The 23,983-nt window shown below is 42.9% G+C and overlaps 1 protein-coding gene across 3 annotated transcripts in view; it reads left to right on the plus strand.

Annotated features, from left to right (window-relative positions):
- tbc1d32 (TBC1 domain family, member 32) overlaps positions 1-23,983 on the plus strand; it is a 60,687-nt gene that overhangs the window by 24,460 nt on the left and 12,244 nt on the right. For 2 of the 3 annotated variants that reach the window (XM_079365315.1, XM_079365316.1), the window contains exons 24-31: positions 2,794-2,919; positions 5,969-6,077; positions 9,263-9,356; positions 9,449-9,574; positions 12,028-12,111; positions 18,177-18,246; positions 20,943-21,058; positions 23,710-23,864. In XM_079365315.1, coding sequence (XP_079221441.1) covers positions 2,794-2,919; positions 5,969-6,077; positions 9,263-9,356; positions 9,449-9,574; positions 12,028-12,111; positions 18,177-18,246; positions 20,943-21,058; positions 23,710-23,864 — 880 coding nt within the window. Of the gene's footprint in view, positions 1-2,793; positions 2,920-5,968; positions 6,078-9,262; positions 9,357-9,448; positions 9,575-12,027; positions 12,112-18,176; positions 18,247-19,675; positions 20,191-20,942; positions 21,059-23,709; positions 23,865-23,983 lie in introns of those variants that run through there. The other variant, XM_079365317.1, reaches the window with a different exon arrangement.

Genomic DNA, 23,983 nt, shown 5'->3' on the forward strand with positions numbered 1-23,983 from the left:
TTTTCACAAACCCTACTTATTAACTTGCATTGCATAAGGCCCGCCTTCTTGATGATTGGCGGCTGTGAATGCTTCATGGTTTAAAGTAACTTTCTGATGGTTTAGTGAAATGAAAGGTGAGTAGCTTGGTTGTAAGAACCTTCAGGTAACCAGAGGCAACACGTTCAGAGGACAGCCAGGCCTCTTATTGGACAGTCAGTCTCCACCTCAGTCTATCGTAGAAACCAATCAAGGAGACAAACTGGAAGGTGAGGGAAAAGGTTCCCCGCTGCTTTGTTTCCAACAGTGAGAGGTCAAAAGGCCTGACAGACTCTCAGCCTCTCACTGTGCCGCTGACAGCACGAGTGAGTCGAGCTGTCAGTCAAACAGAAAACCAAAGCTACTGCCCAGCAACGTGGGGAACAGAGGCGGCTGTTTAGAAAAAGAGAGAGAGATGGTGTGTCACGAGGATAAAAACAGCAAACAACATGCAGAGGCGAGCGCAGAGGAAATGGAAGTGACATTTAGCGCAACGCACGAAGGAGGCGCCGCTCAAACGTTTCAAAATAACGCTTACATTTCTGTGCTTTCCACTGACGGTTAAGCTTCATGGTGGAAAATTGGTGGGAAGGTAATAGCCGTGATGGTGAAGAAGGATAAAATGTTGTCCAACGTAAAAGTGCCTATAATCACAGTAATAATAAACGACACACGTTCAAAGTAGAAACTGAATCTAGGCTGATTTGTTTTTTTACATCCATCCGTCCGTTTTCTGCTGCTTATCCGGGGCCAGGTCTAAGAAGAGACGCCCTGACTTCCCTCGCCCCAGACACTTCCTCCAGCTCTCCCAGTGGGACGTTCCCAATACAGCCGGGAGACATAGTCTCTCCAGTGTGTCCTGGGTCGACCCTGAGGACTCCTCCCGGAGGGACATGCCCGGAACACCTCCCTAGGGAGGCGTCCAGGGGGCATCCGGAACCATCTCAGCTGACTCCTCTCGATGTGGAGGAGCAGCGGCTCGACTCCGAGCTCCTTCCTGGTGACCGAGCTCTAAGGTGCGCATAGCCACCCTACGGAGGAATCCCATTTCAGCCTCTTGTATCCGGGATCTCGTTCTTTCGGTTAAAGCTCATGACCATAGGTGAGGGTAGGAACGAAGATCGACCGGTAAATCGAGAGCCTGGCCTTTCGGCTTTCTGTCCCTGCTCTTGGTGATTTGATAAAAGTCCACCTGGTATCTCTGCAGGCTTAATGACGAGTCCTCTTAGATGGATACCTGTTCAAAAGAACATTTCCGCTAAATGAGGAGCGGGGTTAGGAGAGCGGAGCAGGTCGACACTCAACGATCAGCAGATCGTTTTGATGGTTGCTGCACACAGGTGTCGCACACGCGGGACCTTTCTAATGAGCACTTATATGCTTTTTATGTTGGAGGAAATGTGGAGAGCAGCTGGCGGAGGCTTTCCATATATTTTGGAGCTGCCAGAGTAGTCAGCCGTTACCAGCTGGCAGGAGGTAACACAGGCCTCCCAGAACATTTCAGCCACAGGACTGACTGTTTTTTCTCTTCCACATATTGACTATCTGGCAGCACGATACATTTCTATCATGAATATTATTAGCTTTCAGCAAAAAAAAGCGTTGCTACTAAAATGGCTACAGAGCAGCCTTAAGCAAAGACTGTTTTCTTATTGGATGACTACTGAACCTCTCCGGGTCCTCTTGTGCTCGTCTGTCTCTGTGTAGACTTTTTCTGGGCAGGCAGGTCACGATGCTCAAAGTCCGCTGTGGAATTTGATGGCGGACCGAACAACCCAGACCTTCGCAGCAACCCTAGTTTCTGCAGCTGTATCGTTAATATGCGCAGGGTCGATGAAAGGGTGGAAGGTAAACTCCTCACCACATCCGTCCTGTGATTGACTGACGACAAGTCGAGGGCTTCCCCGCCTCTCACCCTGTGATCAGCTCCAGCCCACTCTTAACCCCAAACATGTAGCGGTGGTACTGATAAAGCATGAGTGGACGCTCTGGTACCCGAACCCCCATGAGGCGGAGGGGAAAGTTGACTTTGGACTACTGGTTGTCGTAATAATTTTCTTGTATTCGCAATTAAACTCCTGCTCACTGTCTTGAGTGCACACATACATCGGGTGAAGCGCTTCATGGTGCAATAAAGACGGCGTCACCTCATCCTCTCTCTCTCTTTCTTGTCGCTGCTCTGGGTTGAAACATGAAATGGAGATTGTGTGTTTGAAACACGTGGTATCGAATCATCACGGTGAAATTGGATATTTGGACTTTATCTGGCATGGTTAGTCACCACCTCACCTTCGGAAGTTTCCTTTTATTCCAATTACCCGAGAAAACAAGTTTCCATTAAATCAGCGAGCAGTCGTCGCGGCGAAGTGAAAAAAGCCCCCGATGCTTAATCAAAAGAGTTTCACAGGCCTTTCTTCTCTACAGGTATTGAGTCATACAAAACCCAGTTAAAACACCGAATCTGAAAATGCTGCAGGAGCCTAACAGCCTGCGTGAGCCCGGTGTCATTACCAGCTATTGAAAATGAGCCGTGAAGCTTTCCCCGAGGCCTCCTACTTAACAAAGCTTACAATTGGCAGCAGTGAGCTGGTGGGGAAACACTCTGTTGACTGATCCAGCTATTCAAATGGAGACTTTGTCTTTGTCTGCAGGTTCTAGCCCGCTGTGCCGCGTGTACCACATTAAAGTCTGAGCTGCTCTGTGCTGCTGTATCTCAGAATGCCAGTCCTCATTGATGATGTGTGTGTGTGTGTGTGTGTGTGTGTGTTTCTGCAGACTGCTCAGTGTGCTCTGCTCTAATCTGGACTCCTTCCTGCTGCTGGAGAGCCAGTACAACATCTGCTCCATGCTGCTGCAGAGTCAGAGGGAGGACGTCACTGCTGAGCCGGACTCCAGCGAGGGGTAAGGACGGACAAGTTGAAAAATAAAAAAATGCACGCTTGGAAAATAAAACACAATTTAACAAGTCGATGACTTTAGAAAATCATTGTCTGTTTAGTTTTTTGTTATTCACTGAGATTAGTTTTCCAGCCTTTCTAACATGCAGAAACAAATCACTTCACATCATTTTTTCGGGGCTTTATTTGAGAGACAGGACAGTGGATAAAGTTGGAGATCAGAGAGAGAGAGAGACATAGAGCGAGAGAGAGAGACAGAGAGAGAGCGAGAGAGAGAGAGAGAGGGGGGAATGACATGCAGGAAAAGAGCCACAGGGTGAATTCAAACGAGTGCAGCCTCCGTACATGAGGTGCGCACACTAACCGCTGAGCCACCAGCCTCATTATTTCATTGCATTAATATTCTGCAATAAACCTCTGAACAGAAAGAAACTCAAAGTTATTGTTGTGATTCAAACTTCAAGTTGGATCGTCTTTCATGCTGACAGAGAAATTAAGCTGAAGCTTTTTTTGAATGGATTAAAATGGAGTTATTGAGAGACGAGCTAATGGCTCGTGTTTTCATGGGATTAGTCAACAACAAAGAAGAAAAACAAAGGCTTTTAGCAGACGTTTCATTTAATTACATTTAATTTGTTTGGAAACGGAGACTTACTTTGGTAAGTAAATCTTTCTTTGACGGTTTTTAAATGTTCAGAGAAAAAGTTTGGAAGAGTAATCATCACTGTCAGCTTTGTTTTAGTTTTATACGCAGACTCAGCTGTCGAATTCAAACTCTCAAAGCAGGAGGAAAGAAAGAAAGAAAGAAAGCTTGTGTTTTTACAAGTCACATGCTTCAAAGTTTTTGCATCTTACCAATATCTCCGTTAAGCGTCTGGATGTTGCTTTTCTCAAACTGTCACGACTAAAATCAGGGACAGATACATCAGAATGGCTTTATATTGTCAAGAACATTTAGAAAAAAAAGAGTTAACATGGGAAACAAGGCTAAAGTAACAAGTACTTAAATAAAATAAAACAATCAGTCTGAATCTTTCTTCATTGTTGCTCACAGGATTTATTGATTCTTGGATTTGTTTTAAACTAAATGATCTTAAATGATCAGGTTCTTGTGGGGAGAAAATGGGACACAGGTGTTTAAAATGTGTGAATTGTGAGCCGGGCGTTGGCTTAGCGGTGAGGCATGCACCCCGTGTACAGAGCCTACGGTCCTTGAAGTGGACGTGGTCTGGTTGAAATCCGGTCTGAGGCTTCCTGCACGTGGTTTACTCGATCCACCGTCCTGTTTGATTTCTCCGATCTGAACTTCTCTGACTTGACTTCAGGTTGAGGATGGGGTCAGCTGTACTTCCATCACGCTCTCTTATTTAAGTCCAAACAGATGCGGTCTGCTTCCAGGACTTGGAATTGGCCTTCGCAGATTTACTAGAAAGGAAAGTTTGAGGCAGTTAGACTGACGGCGAATTTATCAGACGTTTTTAAGAGTTTCCACGTCGAGCGCACTCAACATGCACACAGTCATATTCTCTCCCTCGCTCTCTCGCTTCAGCCGAGGCCTTTCTGCTCCTCTCTACATCACGCTGATATGACAGAACACTTTCAAATGTAATCATTGCTCAGGATGAGAAATTGTTTGTTTGTTTTCATTGTCACAAATAAAAATGGAATAAAGCCGAGCGAGTGAGTGAAAAAGGCCAATTCTGAAAGTGGCTATTCAAAAGGCCCTCTCTCCTGGTAATGGCTGCCAGAGCTGTGAGGATGGAAATGGCCCTGAAATGCCAACTCACATTGCATTTAGGAGAAAGATGACGTGTTCATTTATTCTCCCTGTCCTAACCGCTCTGCTCCTCACGTCCCACTGTCATCACACACATCATCGTATCATTCCTCCTCGTCTTTTCACTTCAACGTTTCTCACATCGGACTTTTTCTTTTATTTCCCAGTTTTTCTCTTTTTGTGCTCTGGTGTTTAAAAAAAAATAAATCATTGAAACCATGACACCCCCTTAAATCCAAAAGTACTTTAATGGAGATCAGCGTGTTTTATTCAAAGCCCAGCCGTTTAAGCTCTCATTGATTTAACTCTTTCTGTTTTATGTACGAAGATGACACTTTGTGAAAAACAAGCTCTTGGTAAAAACCATTGTTTAAAACAAGTAGTCCCCTTTATTACCAATGTTCAAGCTGAAAGTGCTTCAGCTCAAAGAAGGATCCACCAACGGCGACACCCTCGGACCCTGAAGCGACGTAGAGTATTCTCTGATCTGATCTTACAGCAGGGACGCTTCAAACTCGTCACGACGTCTTTTAGAAGACGCTCAAAGAAAGTTATCTGAGCTCGGATTCATTGGGGAACTTTTGATGCTGTTGGTTAATTGGTTGGTTTTATTGATTTCCTTTGCTCAGTCTGTTAAAAAGAAAAAAAAGATGGCACCCACAAAAAAAGACGTGTGTTATATTTCTCAGAGCTTTTGTCTTCATGAAACTCCAAAAAGATATTTATTGAGATTAAAGCAGAACGACTAGAAAAACAAGCTCTTTGACATAACCTTCTCAGAGTACCTTTACATGTATGGCAGCCTATTAGGGACATTTGAGGGAAAGGAAACAAAATACTCAACAATTTATTTTAAAAAATCCCAAAGTCTTGGAGACTTTTGTGAAGTGTGTTCTCACTGTGTGTTTTCTGCACACCCAGCTCATTATCATTTTAAAACAGGAACTGAAATCACATAAAGATGAGATGGAACTTTAACAAGTCTCAGAGAATTAAACTCAGAAGTAAAAGAAACGTTTTTTTAACATTTTAATTTCTCTGAAATAAATGGATTCATTAAATAAGTCAAAGGTTATATTTTCCTTTTAAAATGTTCACAGAAATGATTTAGATTTGCACAAAAAATGTCTGAAGCTCAAGTACCCACAAAAGTCCCTTTTTCGGCCGTCGTATCTGTTCATGTTTCTGATGTGCCCGTTAAACAAGAAGTTACATCTTTGGACTCGTGAGTGACGTTTGTCTGATCCCGTCTCCCTGTTCTGCGTCACCTTCTCAGGGAGTTCATCGTAGACAGTCTGTCCGTGGAGAGGAATCACATTCTGGTCCGTGTCGGCGTGGTGGGAGGTCCGTCTGAGAGGACGCTCCCTCCTCGGGCTCTGCAAGAGGTCAGCTGTTCTCTTCTTCTTCTTTCATCTCTGAGTGTATTCATCCGATCTTAGTCCCAAATATCTCATACTTATTAAACGCCACATTCACCCGCCAGTCCAGATAAACATGACATCACAAGATGTTCCAGGTGGAACCAACTGCTTGTAAAAATGGCTGTCAATGCAGAGAGCATCATTTTCTACCAACCAATATAACATCAACAGTTCTGTCAGGCGGTGGTGCACACATATTATGCCCCCATCTTTAAGTGAAATGGTATCTTCTTAAGTGTCATAAATAGCTTTGAACCCACGTCACTGTTTATTGGATATTTGTCCTTTAAAGGTAGAGTCAGCAGCTTTTTCCTAAAAAAAAATAAAATAAAGACTAGTGACCAAAGTGATGCTGCTCAATCATCTCGGATCGGCCATGTTGGAGCCCCAAATGTACTAAAACCCAAAATGTTGTAGCTGGTCGATAATGTAACAAAATACTGAGCCCAAAACATTTTACATGATTATTATTATGTTATTACATTTTAGGTTCAGGTTACAGGATAACTCCACAAACCAGATGGTCTGTTTCTATGTTCAGTTTGTGCTTCATGTTCTGTGTGAAGCCTGCAGCCTCTCTCACCCAGCGTGTTTTGGGACAGATAACAATTATTTAGCTGTTGTTTACACCGCAACAAAACAAGACGCTCATTGACTCTGAGGTCAAGGAAAGGGTGCGAGCCAGATTTCTAAAAGTGGGAGTGTAAATGAGTTCAGTAAAGGGTTTCCTTCATGTTGCACCAGACGGCTTATTTTAAAAAAAAAACACTCTGATTTATTTGGAATACAGAGAGGAGGAAGCTGTTTACTGTTCGAGATCATAAGAATTCATAAAATAAATGGAAAACATCATTTTCCCCTCTGGGGAGAAATGATGAGAAATAATCATGTTAAATGCAAAATATGAAGAAAATAAAATGTGCCTTATGTATATATATATATATATATATATATAGATACACACTGTGGAGTAATGGCCTCCTAAAGTCAGCTTGTTGTTGTTTCGCTCCAACGTGGGGTGAGGACAGAGTCAGCCCCGCCCACTCATGGATGCTGTTTTTGATGTCAGAGTGTCGTCGCAAGAGGTCAACGAAAGGACAACAATCAGACTTTCCAAACTAAAGAAAAAACTCTCAGTGGGATAAAAAGACAATCGTATAACAACGGGAACAACTTCAAGGTGCGCGTCGGGTTTTTAAAATTGATCACAGAATCTTATTTAAGATGTTTATTAGCACTCGTCTGCTGCTGCCTCGCAGAACGCTGGTAGTGAAGCTGGACAGGAGCAGGGCGGTGTGGGGGGGTCAACTCCCCCCGATGAAGGAGGTGTGTCTGAGGAGTTATTTTTTGAGCCTTTATTTCAAAGACAGGAAAGTGAATAAGGCCATAAACTGGGGAAAGAGAGAGAGAGAGAGAGAGGGGAGCCACAGGTGGGATCTGTACCCTCTGTACATGGGGGGCACGCACTAACCACGAGGCTATCGACTCCCCGGAGAGAACGTTGGTTTCATTCTGAAAACTGCGATTATTGTTAAAACAAAAATTTAAAAAAGTACTGTCTACAAGAAGATCTAATCCTTTCTGGCTGCAGCTGATATTTAGATATTTAGAAGACTCTAAAGAGACGTTTTTATAAAAATAATATATTATGCACATCTGTACATAAAATCTCATTCAAGACATTATGATCATACAGTCAATCCTTGGCAGCGTGCAGGAACGCAGCTACCAAGGTCATGATCCTGATCATCAAGTGGAACTATGACGTGAAAAAGAAGAGAAATTGAATGATATCCCGTTTTTATATTCACGTTTTGTTTTAAAGGGCAAATGAAGACGTGTTTTAGCAGCCCACATGTCATAGAACTGAAGAGAAATAACGTCAAACGATTTTATATTTTCACTGCTATCCACATGAATTCTATTGATGACACAAAGAACCGTGGTAAAGACCATAATGTTGGAAGTGAAAATTCATAAAACCAGCTTCAAAAGGTAGAATGAATGAATTCTTTCTTTCTTTTATTGTCAGTATTTCCTTCAAGGATGAGCGTCTAAATCCAAATACCTCAAATCATGTTGAATGCAGAATAATCAGCTCATGCGGTGAGTCCCAGAGGATGCTACACAATCACCAGAGCTTTACCCACACGGAGGTGATCCTGCACTGTCACCTGAGTGGCACACTCAAACACCAGCAGGGATTATCATGAGCAGATTGCACAGACAATTGGATAAAGAGGCCTGCTCCCCAAAGCCCGTCAACATTTAGAGCACATTATTCTTCTGCAGCATGCTGAGCTATGACTCTTCAAATGTGAGATAGGACGAGCGTGATGAGTCTGCGACAAAGAAAGGAAGCAAGCGAGGGGGGAACGGAAAGATTCAAGGCATGACAATACGACTAAACGCAACTTGATCAGTTTGGCATGTTCACTCTTGAATTGCTCCACCTTGATCACTTAGGTGATCTTAAGTGACGTCATCAGAGGCGCTGCTTGTCAACAGTTAAGGCAGGCAACTGCCTGGGGGCCCCAGACCATTAGGGGGCCCCTGAGGGCTCACAAACTTTCAACCAAAGCAAAGGCCCACAAAGTACACATTTTGCAACGACTGTCGGAAACCTCCCTGAGGGCGCCCCACCTGACTTCACTAACTCTCGTTGTCTTCACTTTGAAGACCAAAGGAAAAACGAGAGGGAATCTGGCAGAACGCAGGAGGGGCCCAAAATGATTTCCGCATAGGGCCCCACCAGACTTTAGAATCGCCGCTGAATGTCTTCGGACTATTTTAAAGGGATAATTTGTGGCATTTTACACATCAAGAAAGCAGGAAGTAGCTCCTCCGTGCAGCACACTTTGGGGGGGGGGGGGTTAGAGATGTGGCCAAACAGCAGTTGGTTTTGTTTTCATTCTGCTGCTTAAGGACGACATCTACAACAACAGACACCGACAAAATGACACATCAATAACCCTGCAGGTCCATAAACTGCCACAGAAACGATCTAATCAGGGAAATCCGACATTATGTGAAAAACAAATAATACGATGAAAGAGACACAGAAACACTTCTACAGCAGACACAACACAAATGTGTATGTACTAATAAAAGATGCACTTTGTTGTGATGGTCGTTTAATGTCGTTGCAGGGAGGAGATCCTTACCCCTGGCCCATGTTTTCAAGCTACCCTCCACCTCCCTGCTACACTTTGGACCCACCAAAGAGCGACTATAAGGCACACGGTGAGAGATAAGAGGTTCAAGTTTCCAATCATAACGGGTTCTTTACTGTGATTGTTTTAACCTCCTGTTATCCCCCCCCCCGCATCATGTAGACTCTGAGGTCGCTGCTTTTCTGGCCTCCTCTAAAGACTCCAAGAAAAGAGCGAGCTGGATGGAGGACTGTCGGAGACTGTACTGCAAAGTCATGACCTCCAAACCCGACGTCTTCACTGGAGAGGGTAAAGACGCTTCACTCAAACCTGTGTCACCCGCAGCACACACACATCCTTGTGAATTCACGTTTATGGTGAAGAATGTGCACACGAAGTCGAATGTGTCAATCAGTCAAGAGTGACTTTAAGTTTTTTAAGATGCAACTTTCTGATTGGCTCCCAACGAAATAAATATGTTGACGATTTTTGAAGAAGTGACGGCATGAAAAACAGATTCAGATCTTCACCGTGCTGCAGTGTGGATTCTGTACTTCACTACATTATCTGCTGATGTCTCCTTTTGTGCCCCACGCACGCACGCACGCACGCACGCACGCACGCACGCACGCACGCACGCCTCCACACTGAGATCACATCCATACAACGTCCGTGAACCTTTTACGAACTCCTCCTGCACTGTCATTGACATCCACTATGAAATGCCGCCTACGCCTACTTTTTAGTGGTGGGAGTACACGGCCGTGCTCCGAGGACTTGAAATACTTTGGAACGAGCGCTCACGGTCTTACCCATTAATGCACACGCCGTGGTGTGATTGCTTCCCTTCATCAGCACGCCGTTGCACTCGGCCCCTTTTGAGGGGATTTTTTCTTTTTTTGCTGGAAGAACATCATCAAGATGTATTATCTGCTCAGCTCCACTCTGCATGTACAAGTGGAATATAATTAACCACACACAGCCCGCTTTTTAAGAAACACGCCATGAAGAACGCTGCAACATTTAGAGACTTGATCCTACTTTTTCAGGGGGTTTTTTGAGTGTGTGCATGAAGGCGCTGTGATTGGCTCTTGTGTCATCCATGCAGCGATGATAAAGTGTCATATCGCTTCATCTAAACCCTCCTGATTAGAGGAGCCTGTTCAATACTTCACCGTCTCGTCAGCTTTATTGATGCTTGATTGTGCTGCCTCAGTCGCTCGTCGATCAGATGCGTTGCAATGTGATCACAGCTGAGACAGCTTACATGTATCATTTCTGAGAAACATCGATTACAGGAATGAATCGAGTGTATTGATGGTATTCCTATAAATGTTAGAATTATCGGCTGTTCTTCTTCTTCTTTCTTTTTAGGTTTCTTTATATTCAAGTGTATACATCGAAGAAACTTCACAGGACGAGGCATAAAAAGTTAAACTTCAGCCTAAGCCCTTTGGTCAAAAATTATTAGGTTGTGTTTTTTTTTTTTTCTGCTAATCTCTCGTTGTTTTTTTTGATCGAATAAACAGCTATAGCATCAAACCTTATTGTTTTCTCATCTGTCTCCTCGTTGCATGCTGACTGCTTTTACCGAGGCATGTAGCGTTTTAAAATGACTTTCCGCTCATCATGGCAATGCAAAAAAATCTCGCAAAGATATGCTTATAGAGAGAAAGCAGTCGGTATGAAAGTCAATCATTATTGAATTTTTTTGAAAATCGGGTTTTACACTCACACAAGCACAAACAGGACCTGCTACACACTGCCATGCAGGAAGCGCACCAGAGCAGTTTTGGGGTTTGGTATCTTGCTCAAGGACACCCTGGCAGGGCTCTCCAGGTACCAGAACAACTTCTGTATTTTGGACAGCACCAGGTCTTGAACTGAAACCCCTTTAGTATTTTTAAAAAAATGTTTTTTTTTAAATTGCTTAAACGATGTTTTTAAACTATAGTCAGTGTTCTTCTTCTGACATCTGAATGCCTGTGATGACAATTATCCCCAAATTAAAACTCACGAATTGTGACAGAATCTAATCATTTTAATCTTAAACCTCAGTATTCGATGTTTGTGACAGTGTCACCAAACAGTGAAAGTTAATCTAATTCAAAGGAAGCATTCATAGAGGAGCTGTTTGATGGGATTGTACTGGACTGTTCCCACGTGATAACCTGGATGGCGGGTGTATATTTATTTATGGCAGTCACAGTTTGAAGATTGATTTGAGGAGTCCAACATGTACATGCTTCAAAACCCATTCCAACACGGTGCTTTGCAGCGCTGCATTTCTCTCTGCTGAAGACGTTTACAAGTCAAACAAATGTGTTCATGCGCGTCTGAATATTAAAAAAAAAGAACGATATGTTTTCCATATGTTGTTGCCTCATTGCAGAGTGATTCCCTTTGATTTGTGTAATAAGCTCCTCAGTGACTGCGGAGGAGTTCCTCTGCCTCACCGCTTCATTTCTGACCTATCTCGATGACAAGTGAATCATTTCCCTTTTGATGCCAGCGACTCTGAGATTGTTTCATTAAACATGTATGATTCACAGCCAGGGTTTCTTTCTGGGTCACTTACAGTGTAAATGGGCTGCTTCACGTAACACACTGAACATGAAGTGATCCCCCTTCTTCTATTAACAGCTATCCTGGCAAAACGGATGTATTGATAAATTGGATTAACTTTGAACTCAAGCTTTATTGCAGCTGTCCGAGCGTTAATCTCATCTCTCTCTCTGTTTGTTTGTTTTTTTTCTGCTCAGCGCTGGCTGACCTTCTGGAGACGGCTGTAGCTCATCTATCCAGCTCTGCCACAGAGTGCTTCTTCTCTCCGCCTCAGTACAAAGGTCAGTGAAGAAGTGCAAACACATTGTGTTTTCTTCTTAACAATTTAGCCAAAGGAAAAATAACTAAAGGGCATTGATCCACAGAGCAGTGAAGTGAACCCCCGCCTCTGAAAACTCAGTGAAAATCCACATTCTGACAACCAGACTGAAACCAAGACGGAGATGATAGTGGTAACACCAAAGAAAAAGAAATTCAGGCTATCATTAAGACGTCTTAGTTAACTCCACATTTAAACCTGATATGGAAGTCAGGGGCATCCATGTAGACTTGCAAACAGGGGCAAAGACAGAGAGAAGTTCCTCCTCATTTTTAGAGCAGTGTTTTACCTCAGGTGAAAATGTGATTTGTTCCCCTTATCAGACGAGTTGAGAGATTTTCAGGAGGTGATTGGTCGCCAGTGGGCCAAACAACCTGATCAGGCTGAGGGCAATGAAACATCTGAATAAAAACTGCTAATTAGTGAACACCTAAAAAGCCTTTCAAACTCAGACTAATGAAATGCTAATCACACATTACTCCTATTTTTTTTTTTTTACATTTTAAAATCAAGTTTAAACAGTTTTTACATCCTGTTTGTCACCTCTTTCCCAACATTTTAATTACAGCAAAATAAATCTCTACCACCTGCACCAGTGTTCCCTGATCATTTTTCAACCTTAATTAAGTTTAACATCACACCTGCCATATTAGTTCAACATTGAGACGTCTCTGTACTGAATGTTTAAAATCAAGTTGAGACTGGAAATGATGAAAATGACATTTTAATTGAATCAATGTGATGAAATAATCAGAGTCCCTGCTCAAATATTATTTTGATCCTTGTGCAATCTGCGGGCTTCGATGAGTGCAATTATTATAATAATGAAGCTGCCAATGCTTTAAGCAAAGGAGGGGAGGAAGCACAGACGCTGTCGTTCCGCTGTAAGACGCTTCAGTTTGTAAAAGTGGTGTCCCCGTTTCAGGATTCACATTGCATATCAGCTCAGATGAGAGAGCACTGCGCTCTACCTACACACAGTGTCAGACGTGCGCACACACACACACACACACACATACAGGGTTGTTGTCACTCGCTGGCTCTTTTGATCCCGTCTCTAACGCCAATAAGATGATTGCAGGTTGTTGCTATATCCAAACTCACCTGGGAGCAGAATCAATAAACAATAATACCTGGCATCGGCCCCAAACGGGGAAAAGCGGTATAAATGATGGACAGATGGATTTAGTGATGTATATTTCCTCTCCATTTGTGGTAACAGTACGACATACTTCAAAGGAATACGAACACACACGTCGTCTTAATCGACCCAATCACCTTAGTGCTGAAGAAGTGAACGGAGATCAGTCGGTCGGAGGACTAATGAAGGGGAGGGAGAGGAGGAGGGGAAGTGGTGCACTGAAGAGATCGACTCTGAAGCTTTCATTATTCTACCTTTAATCCTAAACCACACAACTATAAATATACAAACACTGGTTTTATTAGCAGCAAGATGTTCCTCAAACTCAGGCCTCAGCCTGTATTCCTTTTTTCTTTTCTTTTTTCACTTCGCGCCTGTATAAATGGTTCCCTTGGCGTTGATTGGCTATCATCTTGTAAATCCGATTCAGTGCAAGTGGCGAGGAAATTTCTCTCTCGAGCAGATGAAAGTGAAATCAGACTTCAAGTCACAAACTGTACAAAATGAACTCATCTGCTCACGTTAGCTCAAACAGGAGACCGGACAAGAAGTGAACTTTAATGGACTTCAGATCACTGTATCGAAGGGAAGATGATTCATCTCATGTGTTGGGATTTATGATAAATCATCTCCAACAAGGGCACTTTAAAATCTTGTATCAGGTATAGTTTCATCTGAGCGTTACGACTTGGCATCGAATCCTCCGCTCAGTACAATTAAATAAAAAGGCTGCTGCTGTGATGCTCTCTGTTCCTGCACCGAACCAAGGATCAGTTATGAAACAGCCGTATTAGCCTACGCCTCTACATGTCTTTATTGCTCTGAGATGAAGCTACTCTGGTGTCATTTCATTCTCTCTCTCTCAAACACACACACACATGTACGCACACACACACACACACACACACACACACACACTCACTCACTCTCACACAACCACCTTTTCCATTTTACCTCTAATATTCCTCCCGCAAAATAGCCTCTGAGGAGACCAGGCAGCTGTCACGGCTGCTGTTGAATTGTGCAATCTGCCGGTTACGTGTGTGTGTGTGTGTGTGTGTGCGTGTGTGCGTGTGTTGTAGGCACCTCTAAGCGTTTGATTGACGCTGACTACAGTCCCAGCTACTCTGTCCTCCCTGAGTGCTCCCATTGTGCGGAGAGAGCCGACTCATTTGGCGAGTATTAACCTCTGTCGGTTCACTGTTGTGAGTCGTATCTCCTCACACTTCACGGCCCTGACTCATCGAGGCAGCTGTCCAGCAATCTTGTTTATTTCAGCTGCCTGACGAAATTGGGTGGCTGCGAAAACAAAGAGAGAGCAGCTTTAAATGCTGACAGTTCCATCTTGATAGCTCAAACGGCGACCCGAGCCCTCTCGAGCGAGCCGTTATTTAAATAGATGCTATCAGCACTTTCTACCTGGTTTCACGACGGCAACTTCTCTTTCATCCTGAAGAGCCAGACGGGTAAAAAAAAAGTTGAAAAGAAAAGAAATAAGCGCAGGTATTGCCTTACTTCCCCTGCTGTGTGCAGCAGCAACAGTAAGAGGCATTATGACACTGACATACTTTAAAAACGATTGCACCCTGTCATCGTAAAGGAGCAGCCACATTATACACTGGTTTGTCCCAAACTAGCAATCTGATTGGACAAAAGGGAAATCCATGTGTGATGACATAGGAGAACAAAATCACCGGGGACTCTTCACAATAGACTGGTGTAGTTTTGAATCCTAAAACCAGGAAGTGAGTTAGCATTTTAGCGTTGTAGTTCTAACCTCTAAAAGTCAAAGTGGATTTTGAATGGGTTTGTGTTTAGACGCCTGAAATAAGATCTGTGGTTAACACAAGCTGAAGAGATGTTGACGTTTTGTTAGACGAGCTAAACTACGTTAGCTAAGACCCCACTTGTGAATTTTAAAGTTTTTACGCGAACTTTAAACGGTGGTTGCTAACGAGTAGCTAACTGAAACTACAGTGGTTGTCACAGTCATTAAACGTCATCACGCCGGGAACTCTCTGCCCAATCCACCTTACAGCCTATAGTCATGTTTTTCAGTGTTCTTGCAAATATTAGGTTAATATGACGTCATTACAAACGCGGTGTAGTTAGCTTGTAGCATAACGTTAGTTTTTTACTTCTCTGGGCTGCATTAACTCTTCAAACTTCCTATAAATGATGTTCATCTGTAAAGATTATCCCGCTGTACAAAACAGCAACGCATCAGAAACGTGTGTTTGACACAGAGCTTATTTTCTGCAATGATCCAAAATCCAATGCAAAAATCCCATAGGCGAATTTTCATAGGAACCACCGGCGCCATTTTTTCGGGTTGGCCTACAAAAATACGTCATTACTACACCAGTCTATATGTATCCCTCCTCCTCCACAGGCACTACATTAACAGCTGGCAGTGTGTTTGTCCATATTAAATCCACCTCACATCGCAGAAGCCCACAGCATAACTGTAATCTCACTGCTTTTTATTATAAAATGTATTTCTTTAGAATAAAAGTGATCCTATCCCCAAGCTGCTCTGTGGTTACCATGGACACCACGCAGAGGAGCAGCAGACTGGAATGTTTGGGTTGCTTGGCAACAGTCTGGTTTCAGTGAAGTCGTGGAAGAAGTTGAGTTAAATCAATCATCTGTTGTTGATTTACTACTTTCTGCTATTAATTTCTGCTTGTGTGAGTCTTTTATTAAAGCAGTCGAGATGCTGCTCTGATTATCTCCGTCTGTATCACCCAATCAGAGCAGAGCTGATTTTCAGTAGGCCTGCAGCATCACTCCCTCCTGTGTGATGTGGCCGGTGGTCGTGGTCGTGCCAGCTGTGACATGGTATATAGTCACAGTCTGTATACTGACCCCGCTAGCTTATCTGATACCGTGCACTTCATGTGTAAGAATACAGGGCTGTGATGTGGTTGAAAAATAGTCCCACAGGAAAGGGGCTGTTAATGTGAGTCTCTTTTTTTAATGGACTCAAGTTTCCTGTGACTCCTTGCATCCTCCATGAATCCTTCCCTGACAAGCACAACATTGCTAAAGAGCTAAGCAACTTAAAAGTAGCTTGACTGTTCATCGTTGACTTGGAAATGATTTGGAAAATAGTCTCTATTTAAAATCCAATTTTCCCGAACATTTGAACAATATCTCAGCATCAGCAGAGGAAGTTCACTCGGTTATGGGACTGCTGATGTTTCGATTCTTTAAAGTTTGAATCCATTATGGCCTCGAAGATGAGCTTAAGAGCAACATTTTCTGATTTGTCGTTCCACACCCTAGAAAAAAAAATCTCAATTTCAGAATTCTTTTAAAGGCTTCACACATTTGTTGAAGTGCCACATGCCCAAAAAAAAAAAAAAATGAACAAGCTCTTTTTTAAAATGTTGCACGCTCCTCTTAAAGGATTTCTCCCTTAATGTGTCTCATCATAATGAGTCCCTCACCAAATCCTCTAAAACCCTCCAGGCCTCTTTCATTTCGTACTTTTGTTTTCATTTCCCTGAAGCAGCGAGGATTTGAAGGATTCTGGGAACAGAGGCGACTCTGAGACAGAACGCAGATCCTCGAGATTACTCTTCACGACTTCCACAGTCGCTTAGATTTGCAATTAAGAACAGATTGTCACGACTGTTGTCAGAGATGAATAGCATGTGCCTTCTTTCAGCATTCGCTCTTTTTAAATTACATTTAAATGGTTGAATTAAAGTTATTACAAACTGTAAAATAGACACCAGCGACTCAATAACGAAGAGTCAGGGGGGGGGATAAAATCAACAAGAGAGCATTCATCTCCATTAGGCGGTAATTGCCATCAGCGAGAGGTTTTTAGAGATGTTAATATGTGAGGGGAGAAGGGCGAGCGAGGGAATGCAGCGCTCGTTGTCCTGGCACTGCTGCTGCTCATCACAAGCCATTTTCTCTCAATTATCACAAGATTTGATGGCCTTGTGATTAATCCGCAGAACTCGGCTGTGATTTTTAAAACGGCAACAATGTCGAATTATCGCTCAGATATCCGGATTATCATTTCCCCTCTGCACATTTCTGCACCATTAGCCCGTAAATTGGATTGTCGAGTTTTTCCCTGCCACTTATGTCGCTGGATAATACTGTCCGTATTAATTGTTGAAAACTCATCATCATCGCCGAAAAGTGTCGGGAAGAAGGGGGATCCATTAGCTGAAATGTAATAAGATCCTTTTTCCCCCCCAAAAAGCTGAGAAGCAGAAGAGACAAAATACTCGTCCTCCTCCCGACGTTTATTGCTTCATTCATCGTTCCCCTCCACACGATTACAACTGTAACTCCAAAAAGTAATATATTTTTTATGATTCTGGACACTTAATGGAGCAAAGTAAGAGCCCATGAGAGCATGCTGGCGAGAGTGATAGCTCTGCGATGTCTACAAAGCTGTTGCCTGTGGATCTAAAGCTGCTCTGCTCCAGTATTTTCATCGAGGCTGCTGTTCTATCTGGTCCAACAGATAAAGATAAAGTCCGGCGATAAAGAGCTTTCTCACAAGGCTCAACATTTTTACCCTGCAATTCTCTCCCGAAAGGAAAAAAAAAAAAAACACCTAAAAAATCACGAGTTATGACTCTGCTGCTGTAAACCGTCTAAGTGCTAAATCACCCAGGTCTGACTGTTACTGAAATCACCTGAGTCACCTTGATGCCGGGCTGTCTCACAAACATGACAATTAAAAGCCAAACAGCAGCCGTCAAACTTCACATTCGTCATCGTGGCGCCCAGAGAGTAGAAAGATATCGTGCTTTGTCATGTTTCCTGTTCCACGAGCTCCTTTCTTTCTTTCTTTCTTTCTCGCCGCGTTGCCTCGTGCTTCGTTGACGTTCTATTTTAATCTCTTCATTTTGCAGCAGAAGAGCAGACTGTGAGGAGTGCCGTGTTATCATCCGTGGAGCAGCTGGGAGTCGACACCTGTCTCAGGTATGTGCAGGAAGTGTTTCTTCTTTTATTCTTTTCACGGCTTCTTATTGGATCAGACTCCTTACAGCGGCACCCTGGGAAGGGAAACCTGCAGCTTGTGCAATCAAGCTTCATTACTGTATAATGATATGGTATTAGTAACTGCAGTATCCACTCTGTAAACATACTGCACATTGTTTTTGATCATAATGATAATAATACATTTGTTTTATGTGCTGCTTTAAACACTTTAAAAAATCAATAAACAAAATAAAAAACAATCCGTGTAAGGAGGAAGGACGGGAGTTTCAGTAGGCGATGTTAAAGAGGTGATTGTTCGAGATTTGTCGAAGGAGGTGAGTGTGGGGGAGGCTCATGTTTTTTGGGAGGGAGTTTCAGAGGGTGGGAGAAGGCCTTGTCCCCCTCCAGGACTGATGGTTTGTAGTGCAGGAGGGGGGGACAGGAGGTCTGCAGCGGCAGATCTGAGGCTGCGCTGCCGGAGGAGTTCAGACAGGGAGGGGGGGGGGGCGCCAGGTTATGAGGGCTTCGTACGCCAGCATGAGGAGTTTGAAGTTGATACGCTGGGGAATGGGGGAGGTTGTGAAGGACGGGGGCGATGTGGTCTCTGGTGTGGGAGTGTGTGAGGAGGCTGTGGTGGAGTCTGGAGGTGATGAATGCGTGGGTCAGAGTCTCTGCAGCTGTAAATGAGAGGGCTGGGCGGAGGCGGGCGATGTTGCATAATTGAAAGAAGGCTGTTCTGGTGATGGGTTTAATGTGATTGTCGAATGAGAGGGTTGGCACCGAGGTTGCGGATGTGGAGGGAAGGGAGCACAGTAGAGCCATCGATGGTGAGGGAGAAGTTGTTGATGATGACGACTTCTGATTTGTCGCAGTTGAGTTTGAGAAAGAAGGTTTATTCATGCGATGCAGTCAGTGAGGATTGAATAATTTTTTTTTTTAATTCTTTTTTTCTCAGGATCATGAATGATCGGAGGTCGTGTTCAGCAGATTCATTCACGTCATCACCAAAGAATTGCAAGAGCAATGGGGACAATGGCAGCATGGCATGTGGCGGTCTGAATTATCACAGCGAGCAGCCTCCGATCACTGGACAGTTATCTTGTTATCTTGAAATGATGAGATAGAAGATATAAGAGGGAAAGCATGAGAAAAGTGAAGTCAAGTTCTGCAGGAAACAACTGACAGGACTCATTATCAGCAGACATGTATGGAGGCGTGTCCTCCTTATCAGCAGTCACTTTAAAGAAAAGTCTGGAATCCTTTTTAAAAAGATTATTTTTTAAATATAAAGCATTAATAATGTATTTATTTCGGATCAGATCTCAAACTCCTCGTGGACAGAAGCAGAAAACTTTATTGATCCTTTTTTATTGAGTCAAATCAAATGTGTGTGTGTTGTCGCCAATTTGTTCTGGGTGTGTTTGGGCAGGTGAATGCACATGGGCGTTGCGTCTGCTGCCGGGTCGATTGCACACCTGGGCATAGGGGATGATTGAAGTCAGAGGTAGGGAGGAAAAGGGGAGCACAGGTGAATGGTGGTGGGAATCAGGAGGAAAGACACACAGTTTTTCAACCGTGAGCTTGTATGGTTAGAAGTGTTTTGTTTTCCTGTTGATAGTTTTTGATTTACTGAGCACACACCGTCTTGTTTGTTGGTGTTCTTTTTTATTATGTTTTCAACTGAATAATCAAAACCGGACAAACATCTGTCATTTCTTCACGAGTTGGAAATGGTTTAAATTCCCTTCAGTGGCAAATTTTTGAGTTTCCCGATTGCCACTACAGTGTGTTTGAAATGTTGTCTGCATGATCTCTGTGCACTTTTTAACCTTCCTTCCCTCCGAGTCTCAGAGGGGTTACTGGTTCCTTCTGAAGCTGGAAATGTGCACAGACGATAAACAAACAAAGACACCGCTGGGACAGTGTAGCCACATGGAGAGAAGTTTAAAACATGCTCTGTTTTCTAATTCAGTAAGTGGATCGCCTGAGCCGGGAAAGACGCCTCCTTTAAGAGTAGCTGGGAGCCGGAGATGAGATGGACTTTTGCAGTGACTGAATGCATCAGATAAATATGACGACAGATCACAATCTGCTCCTTCATGAGCTGCAAACTTCTCTCTCCGTCTTCGTCTGTAAACGTCCTCCTGCTGCTCCGTTTTCACTCTAATGATGCCAGTGTGCTTAACACTCGGCCCGCTCTGTATCCCTTTTTTTTTTTTTTTTTTTTTTTTCTCGTAAGCCCTCTGACTTGAGTAACTGTTCTCACACTGCTCATATCTTTCTTTAATGACACCCCGCCGCTGCACTGCATAGCGGTTATAACTCTTTTGCTCGACACCCGCCCCTGAAGGGAGCTGAAAAGTTTCAGGGGAAAGAAAAAAAAAAGCGAGTGCTCTGTTTGCATTTTTTGGGGAATCAACAGAACATTGTGTGAGCGTTATCCGCAGAGCAGCGGGTCTTATAGGATTTAAAGTGGTTGGACATGAATTTATAATTAATCCTTGACTTACAAGTGTCAGGCTCGCTGAGTTAAAGCTGACCACACTGGACTTTCTACATTGAATTTTGATGAGTGCTTCTGCATGTCTTGCTTTCTGTGTTACATCTTTCCCTTTAGATGAAGATCTAAAGAACAGCAGCATGAGGCCTCACGTCACAGACCTACAGATTGTCTTTTGATCTTTTATTCTCGACAGGTATGGCCGCTCCCTGAAGATACTAAAAGACGATGCCGTGAACAATCTGACGCTGCTACTCAAGCACGTTAAGATCTTCTTGTCCACGCAGTCTCTGCAGCCCTCTTCAGAGCTCGGTATCCTTTACAGAGTCCACAGTGGTGTTCTACTCCTCTGCACGCCATCACGTTTCCTTCAGCGAGCTTCAAACACTCGGACGTGGGGTTTGTGTTCAAGCATCTGTTCTAATCCTTAAACTTTAGAAAGAATTCAACTATTTTATAGAAAGCTTCTCCCACTAACGATCGTGTGATTCAGATCCACTACAAACTTTACGACTCCATTAGGCCAATCGTATTTCTCACCAACAGTCAAACAACCTGTGCCACTTGTTTCAAGGTCGGCATGCGATCACATCTTGTCCCTGAAGTGGATCTATATCAAGAAATGTTCTTTGGGCCATTCTTCCTTGTTCAAACAAGTTACATGAAACTCAGTGTTTTGAAAAGGCTGCTCGTACTGTTTGTTGTAGTCAGTGGAGCAAGCATCCTGCGTAAAGAGGCAAACTCCTCGACACACTGGTTGTTGGCTCTGCTCTGACCTGGAACTTAAACTTCCAAACACGTCATCCCCCAATCTCTCTTCCTGATAGTTCCTGCTTCTCTTCAGCTTTCCAATCCAATAAATCAACGAAAAGGATGTTTTCTTAAACGTGAAAAAAAAAAAATGTAAGGAATGATTTTAGCAGTGTTATGACTGCTTAAAGTTCAAGCTGTGTTTGTCCGATCACTCTGAATGTTTTATTTTGTGACTCTACAAAACATTTTTGCGATACATTTTGTGGTAGCTCGAACTTTAAAAACAGCACAAGTAAAATCCATAAACGTGTGCCAATTAGTGCCAAGAAGATTAAGGTTGTCGACACCATTCAACAGAGGGCACGGAGTATTGACGTGTTTGTGTCCGATGGATAATCTCCAAGTCTCAGTGTGAGACAGACAAGGAGGAGTGATGACGTCAATCCTCGTCTGATCAGCACAGATTATCTCACCACATCTGTCTCTGTGAACTATTCAGACTTCTTTTGTCCCAGATATTGACTGAGAGGTCTTCTCTCTCCTCCAGAGTCTGCTCTGTATGTGAACAACTGGGCATGAAAGCATTTGTAATATTGACACCTCACTGACGCTGATTTAAAGAGGCTGCTACAGATTTATTCTGCAGAGATATGAAACCTTCATCAAGCCTTAAACAACATGTTTTCAGGAAGTGAAGTTTGTCAGACCTCTTAAAATCACTTTAGAAATGTGTTTATGCTTTAACATTAAACGTAGAGGCTGTTTGAAGGGCAAACTGCATATTAAATGTGCACAACGTGTAAACAAAAGTTCAAGTCTCGCCATGTCAAATGGAGAAAGACAGAAAAAGCAGGAAATGTTGCAGCCTGGAGCTGATTCCTGGCCTCATACCTGCACAGTGGGCAGTTATTTCCCTCCAACAGAATGAAATAAATTGTAGAAATGTATGAATGAAGCCGAGCTCACAGAGTAAATACTCCAGGGCCTGAATAAACCATCTGTTTCCGAAGAGAGAAAGCTTTGAGTTATAAACCTGGGAATATTATTGTGGGAGATTTATATCCTGCTCACTGCGGTGCTGATGTAACGACGTGTTCACAATGCAGAGCTGCCAAGGAGACCATAACTTACAGTATACGAATCATACTGGCTGTAATTCTAACTCGATTTACTCTTGACTCCTTCCAAATCAAAGACAAACAAAGGGAAACAAATAACCATACTTTCAAGAATAGATGTTTGATGTTTTTTATTGAAGGGGGATTTTTTCTGTCATGTTATGAGTTTCCTAAAGCCAGTTAGGATTCATCAGGTGTCAAAGAATATTTGCAAAAATGAAATAAGGTGACTGAAAGGTTGCTGGTGAATATCACAGAAAGTTTCTGATATTCATGGTAGATTTCTGAAATTTTGAAAAAATTCTGCCCGTAATTTTCTTAATTACTGAAAACAATTAAATCAACAATTTCAAAAACGTTTCTTATAGATTCCTAAAAGAAATTCTGTAAGTTTCTCAAAATTCTTGACAAAAAATTCTGGAAAAATTTCCAGCATAAGCCTAAAAAATTCCTGATGGTGATTTCCAAAAGATCCCTGGATATTTTTTCATTTATCAGAAAATCTTGATGAACAATAATTCATAAAATGAATACAAAACAATAGTGTTTGTTTTAAGAAAATCGTCTCAGGTCATCCAAAAATCCTGAAGTCCCAAAAAGTTCCCAGCAAAAAAATTCTGAAACTCGAAATGAAATTTCCTAAAATTTCCAACAAAAAAAAAATCCTGAAAATGTTTAAAAATAAAAAATCAGACGGCATTGGATAAAAAAATTCAGATAAATTCTGACAAATATTGAAACACTAGCCTTAATGACAGGTAACTAATTATTAAGGTAAACAGCAAACGTATTAATCCTTGAAACACCTCAAGGACCTTAATTCAACAAACTTTAGTGCGAAACCAACAGGCAGGTAAATTGAGTTTGATGTGTTTAACGCCTCGAGGATGTGCAGCTGTGCAGACCTTTGATGAGTGATGAAGCACAGTGGCTGCTTTCTATGCAACGTTTTTTACTTTGTCTTGATTCATTTGACTCATTTGAAGGTAGATAAACACTCTCTCCTATTTCCCGTCATTGCATCACTTTCAGGATGTTTTGATCTTTGCATCTTTTCCCACCAGTCCTTGGCTCTTTAACTCGTCCCTGCAGTCACTCAGCAGAATGGTTTTCCGGGCCACGACTGGCTGCTCTCCACCGTCTTCCTCATGATGGCGGGCGATACAGAGCGCTCACTGCGTCTCTTACTCAACCTGTCCTCTCTGCATACCTCAGCGTTCATCTGGCCCGCACGGATTTACGCCTCTGTGAGTATGATTATGTGGCTTCTAGTTCTTGATTTTGTCGACCACACCGACAGTTTGAGCGTTACATACTGACGATTCTCAGCCATCTTGTTTGTTCACGAAGATACAAAAACAGAGTT

Source organism: Symphodus melops (genome assembly GCF_947650265.1).
Source record: "Symphodus melops genome assembly, chromosome: 1".
NCBI classification, from domain to species: domain Eukaryota; kingdom Metazoa; phylum Chordata; class Actinopteri; order Labriformes; family Labridae; genus Symphodus; species Symphodus melops.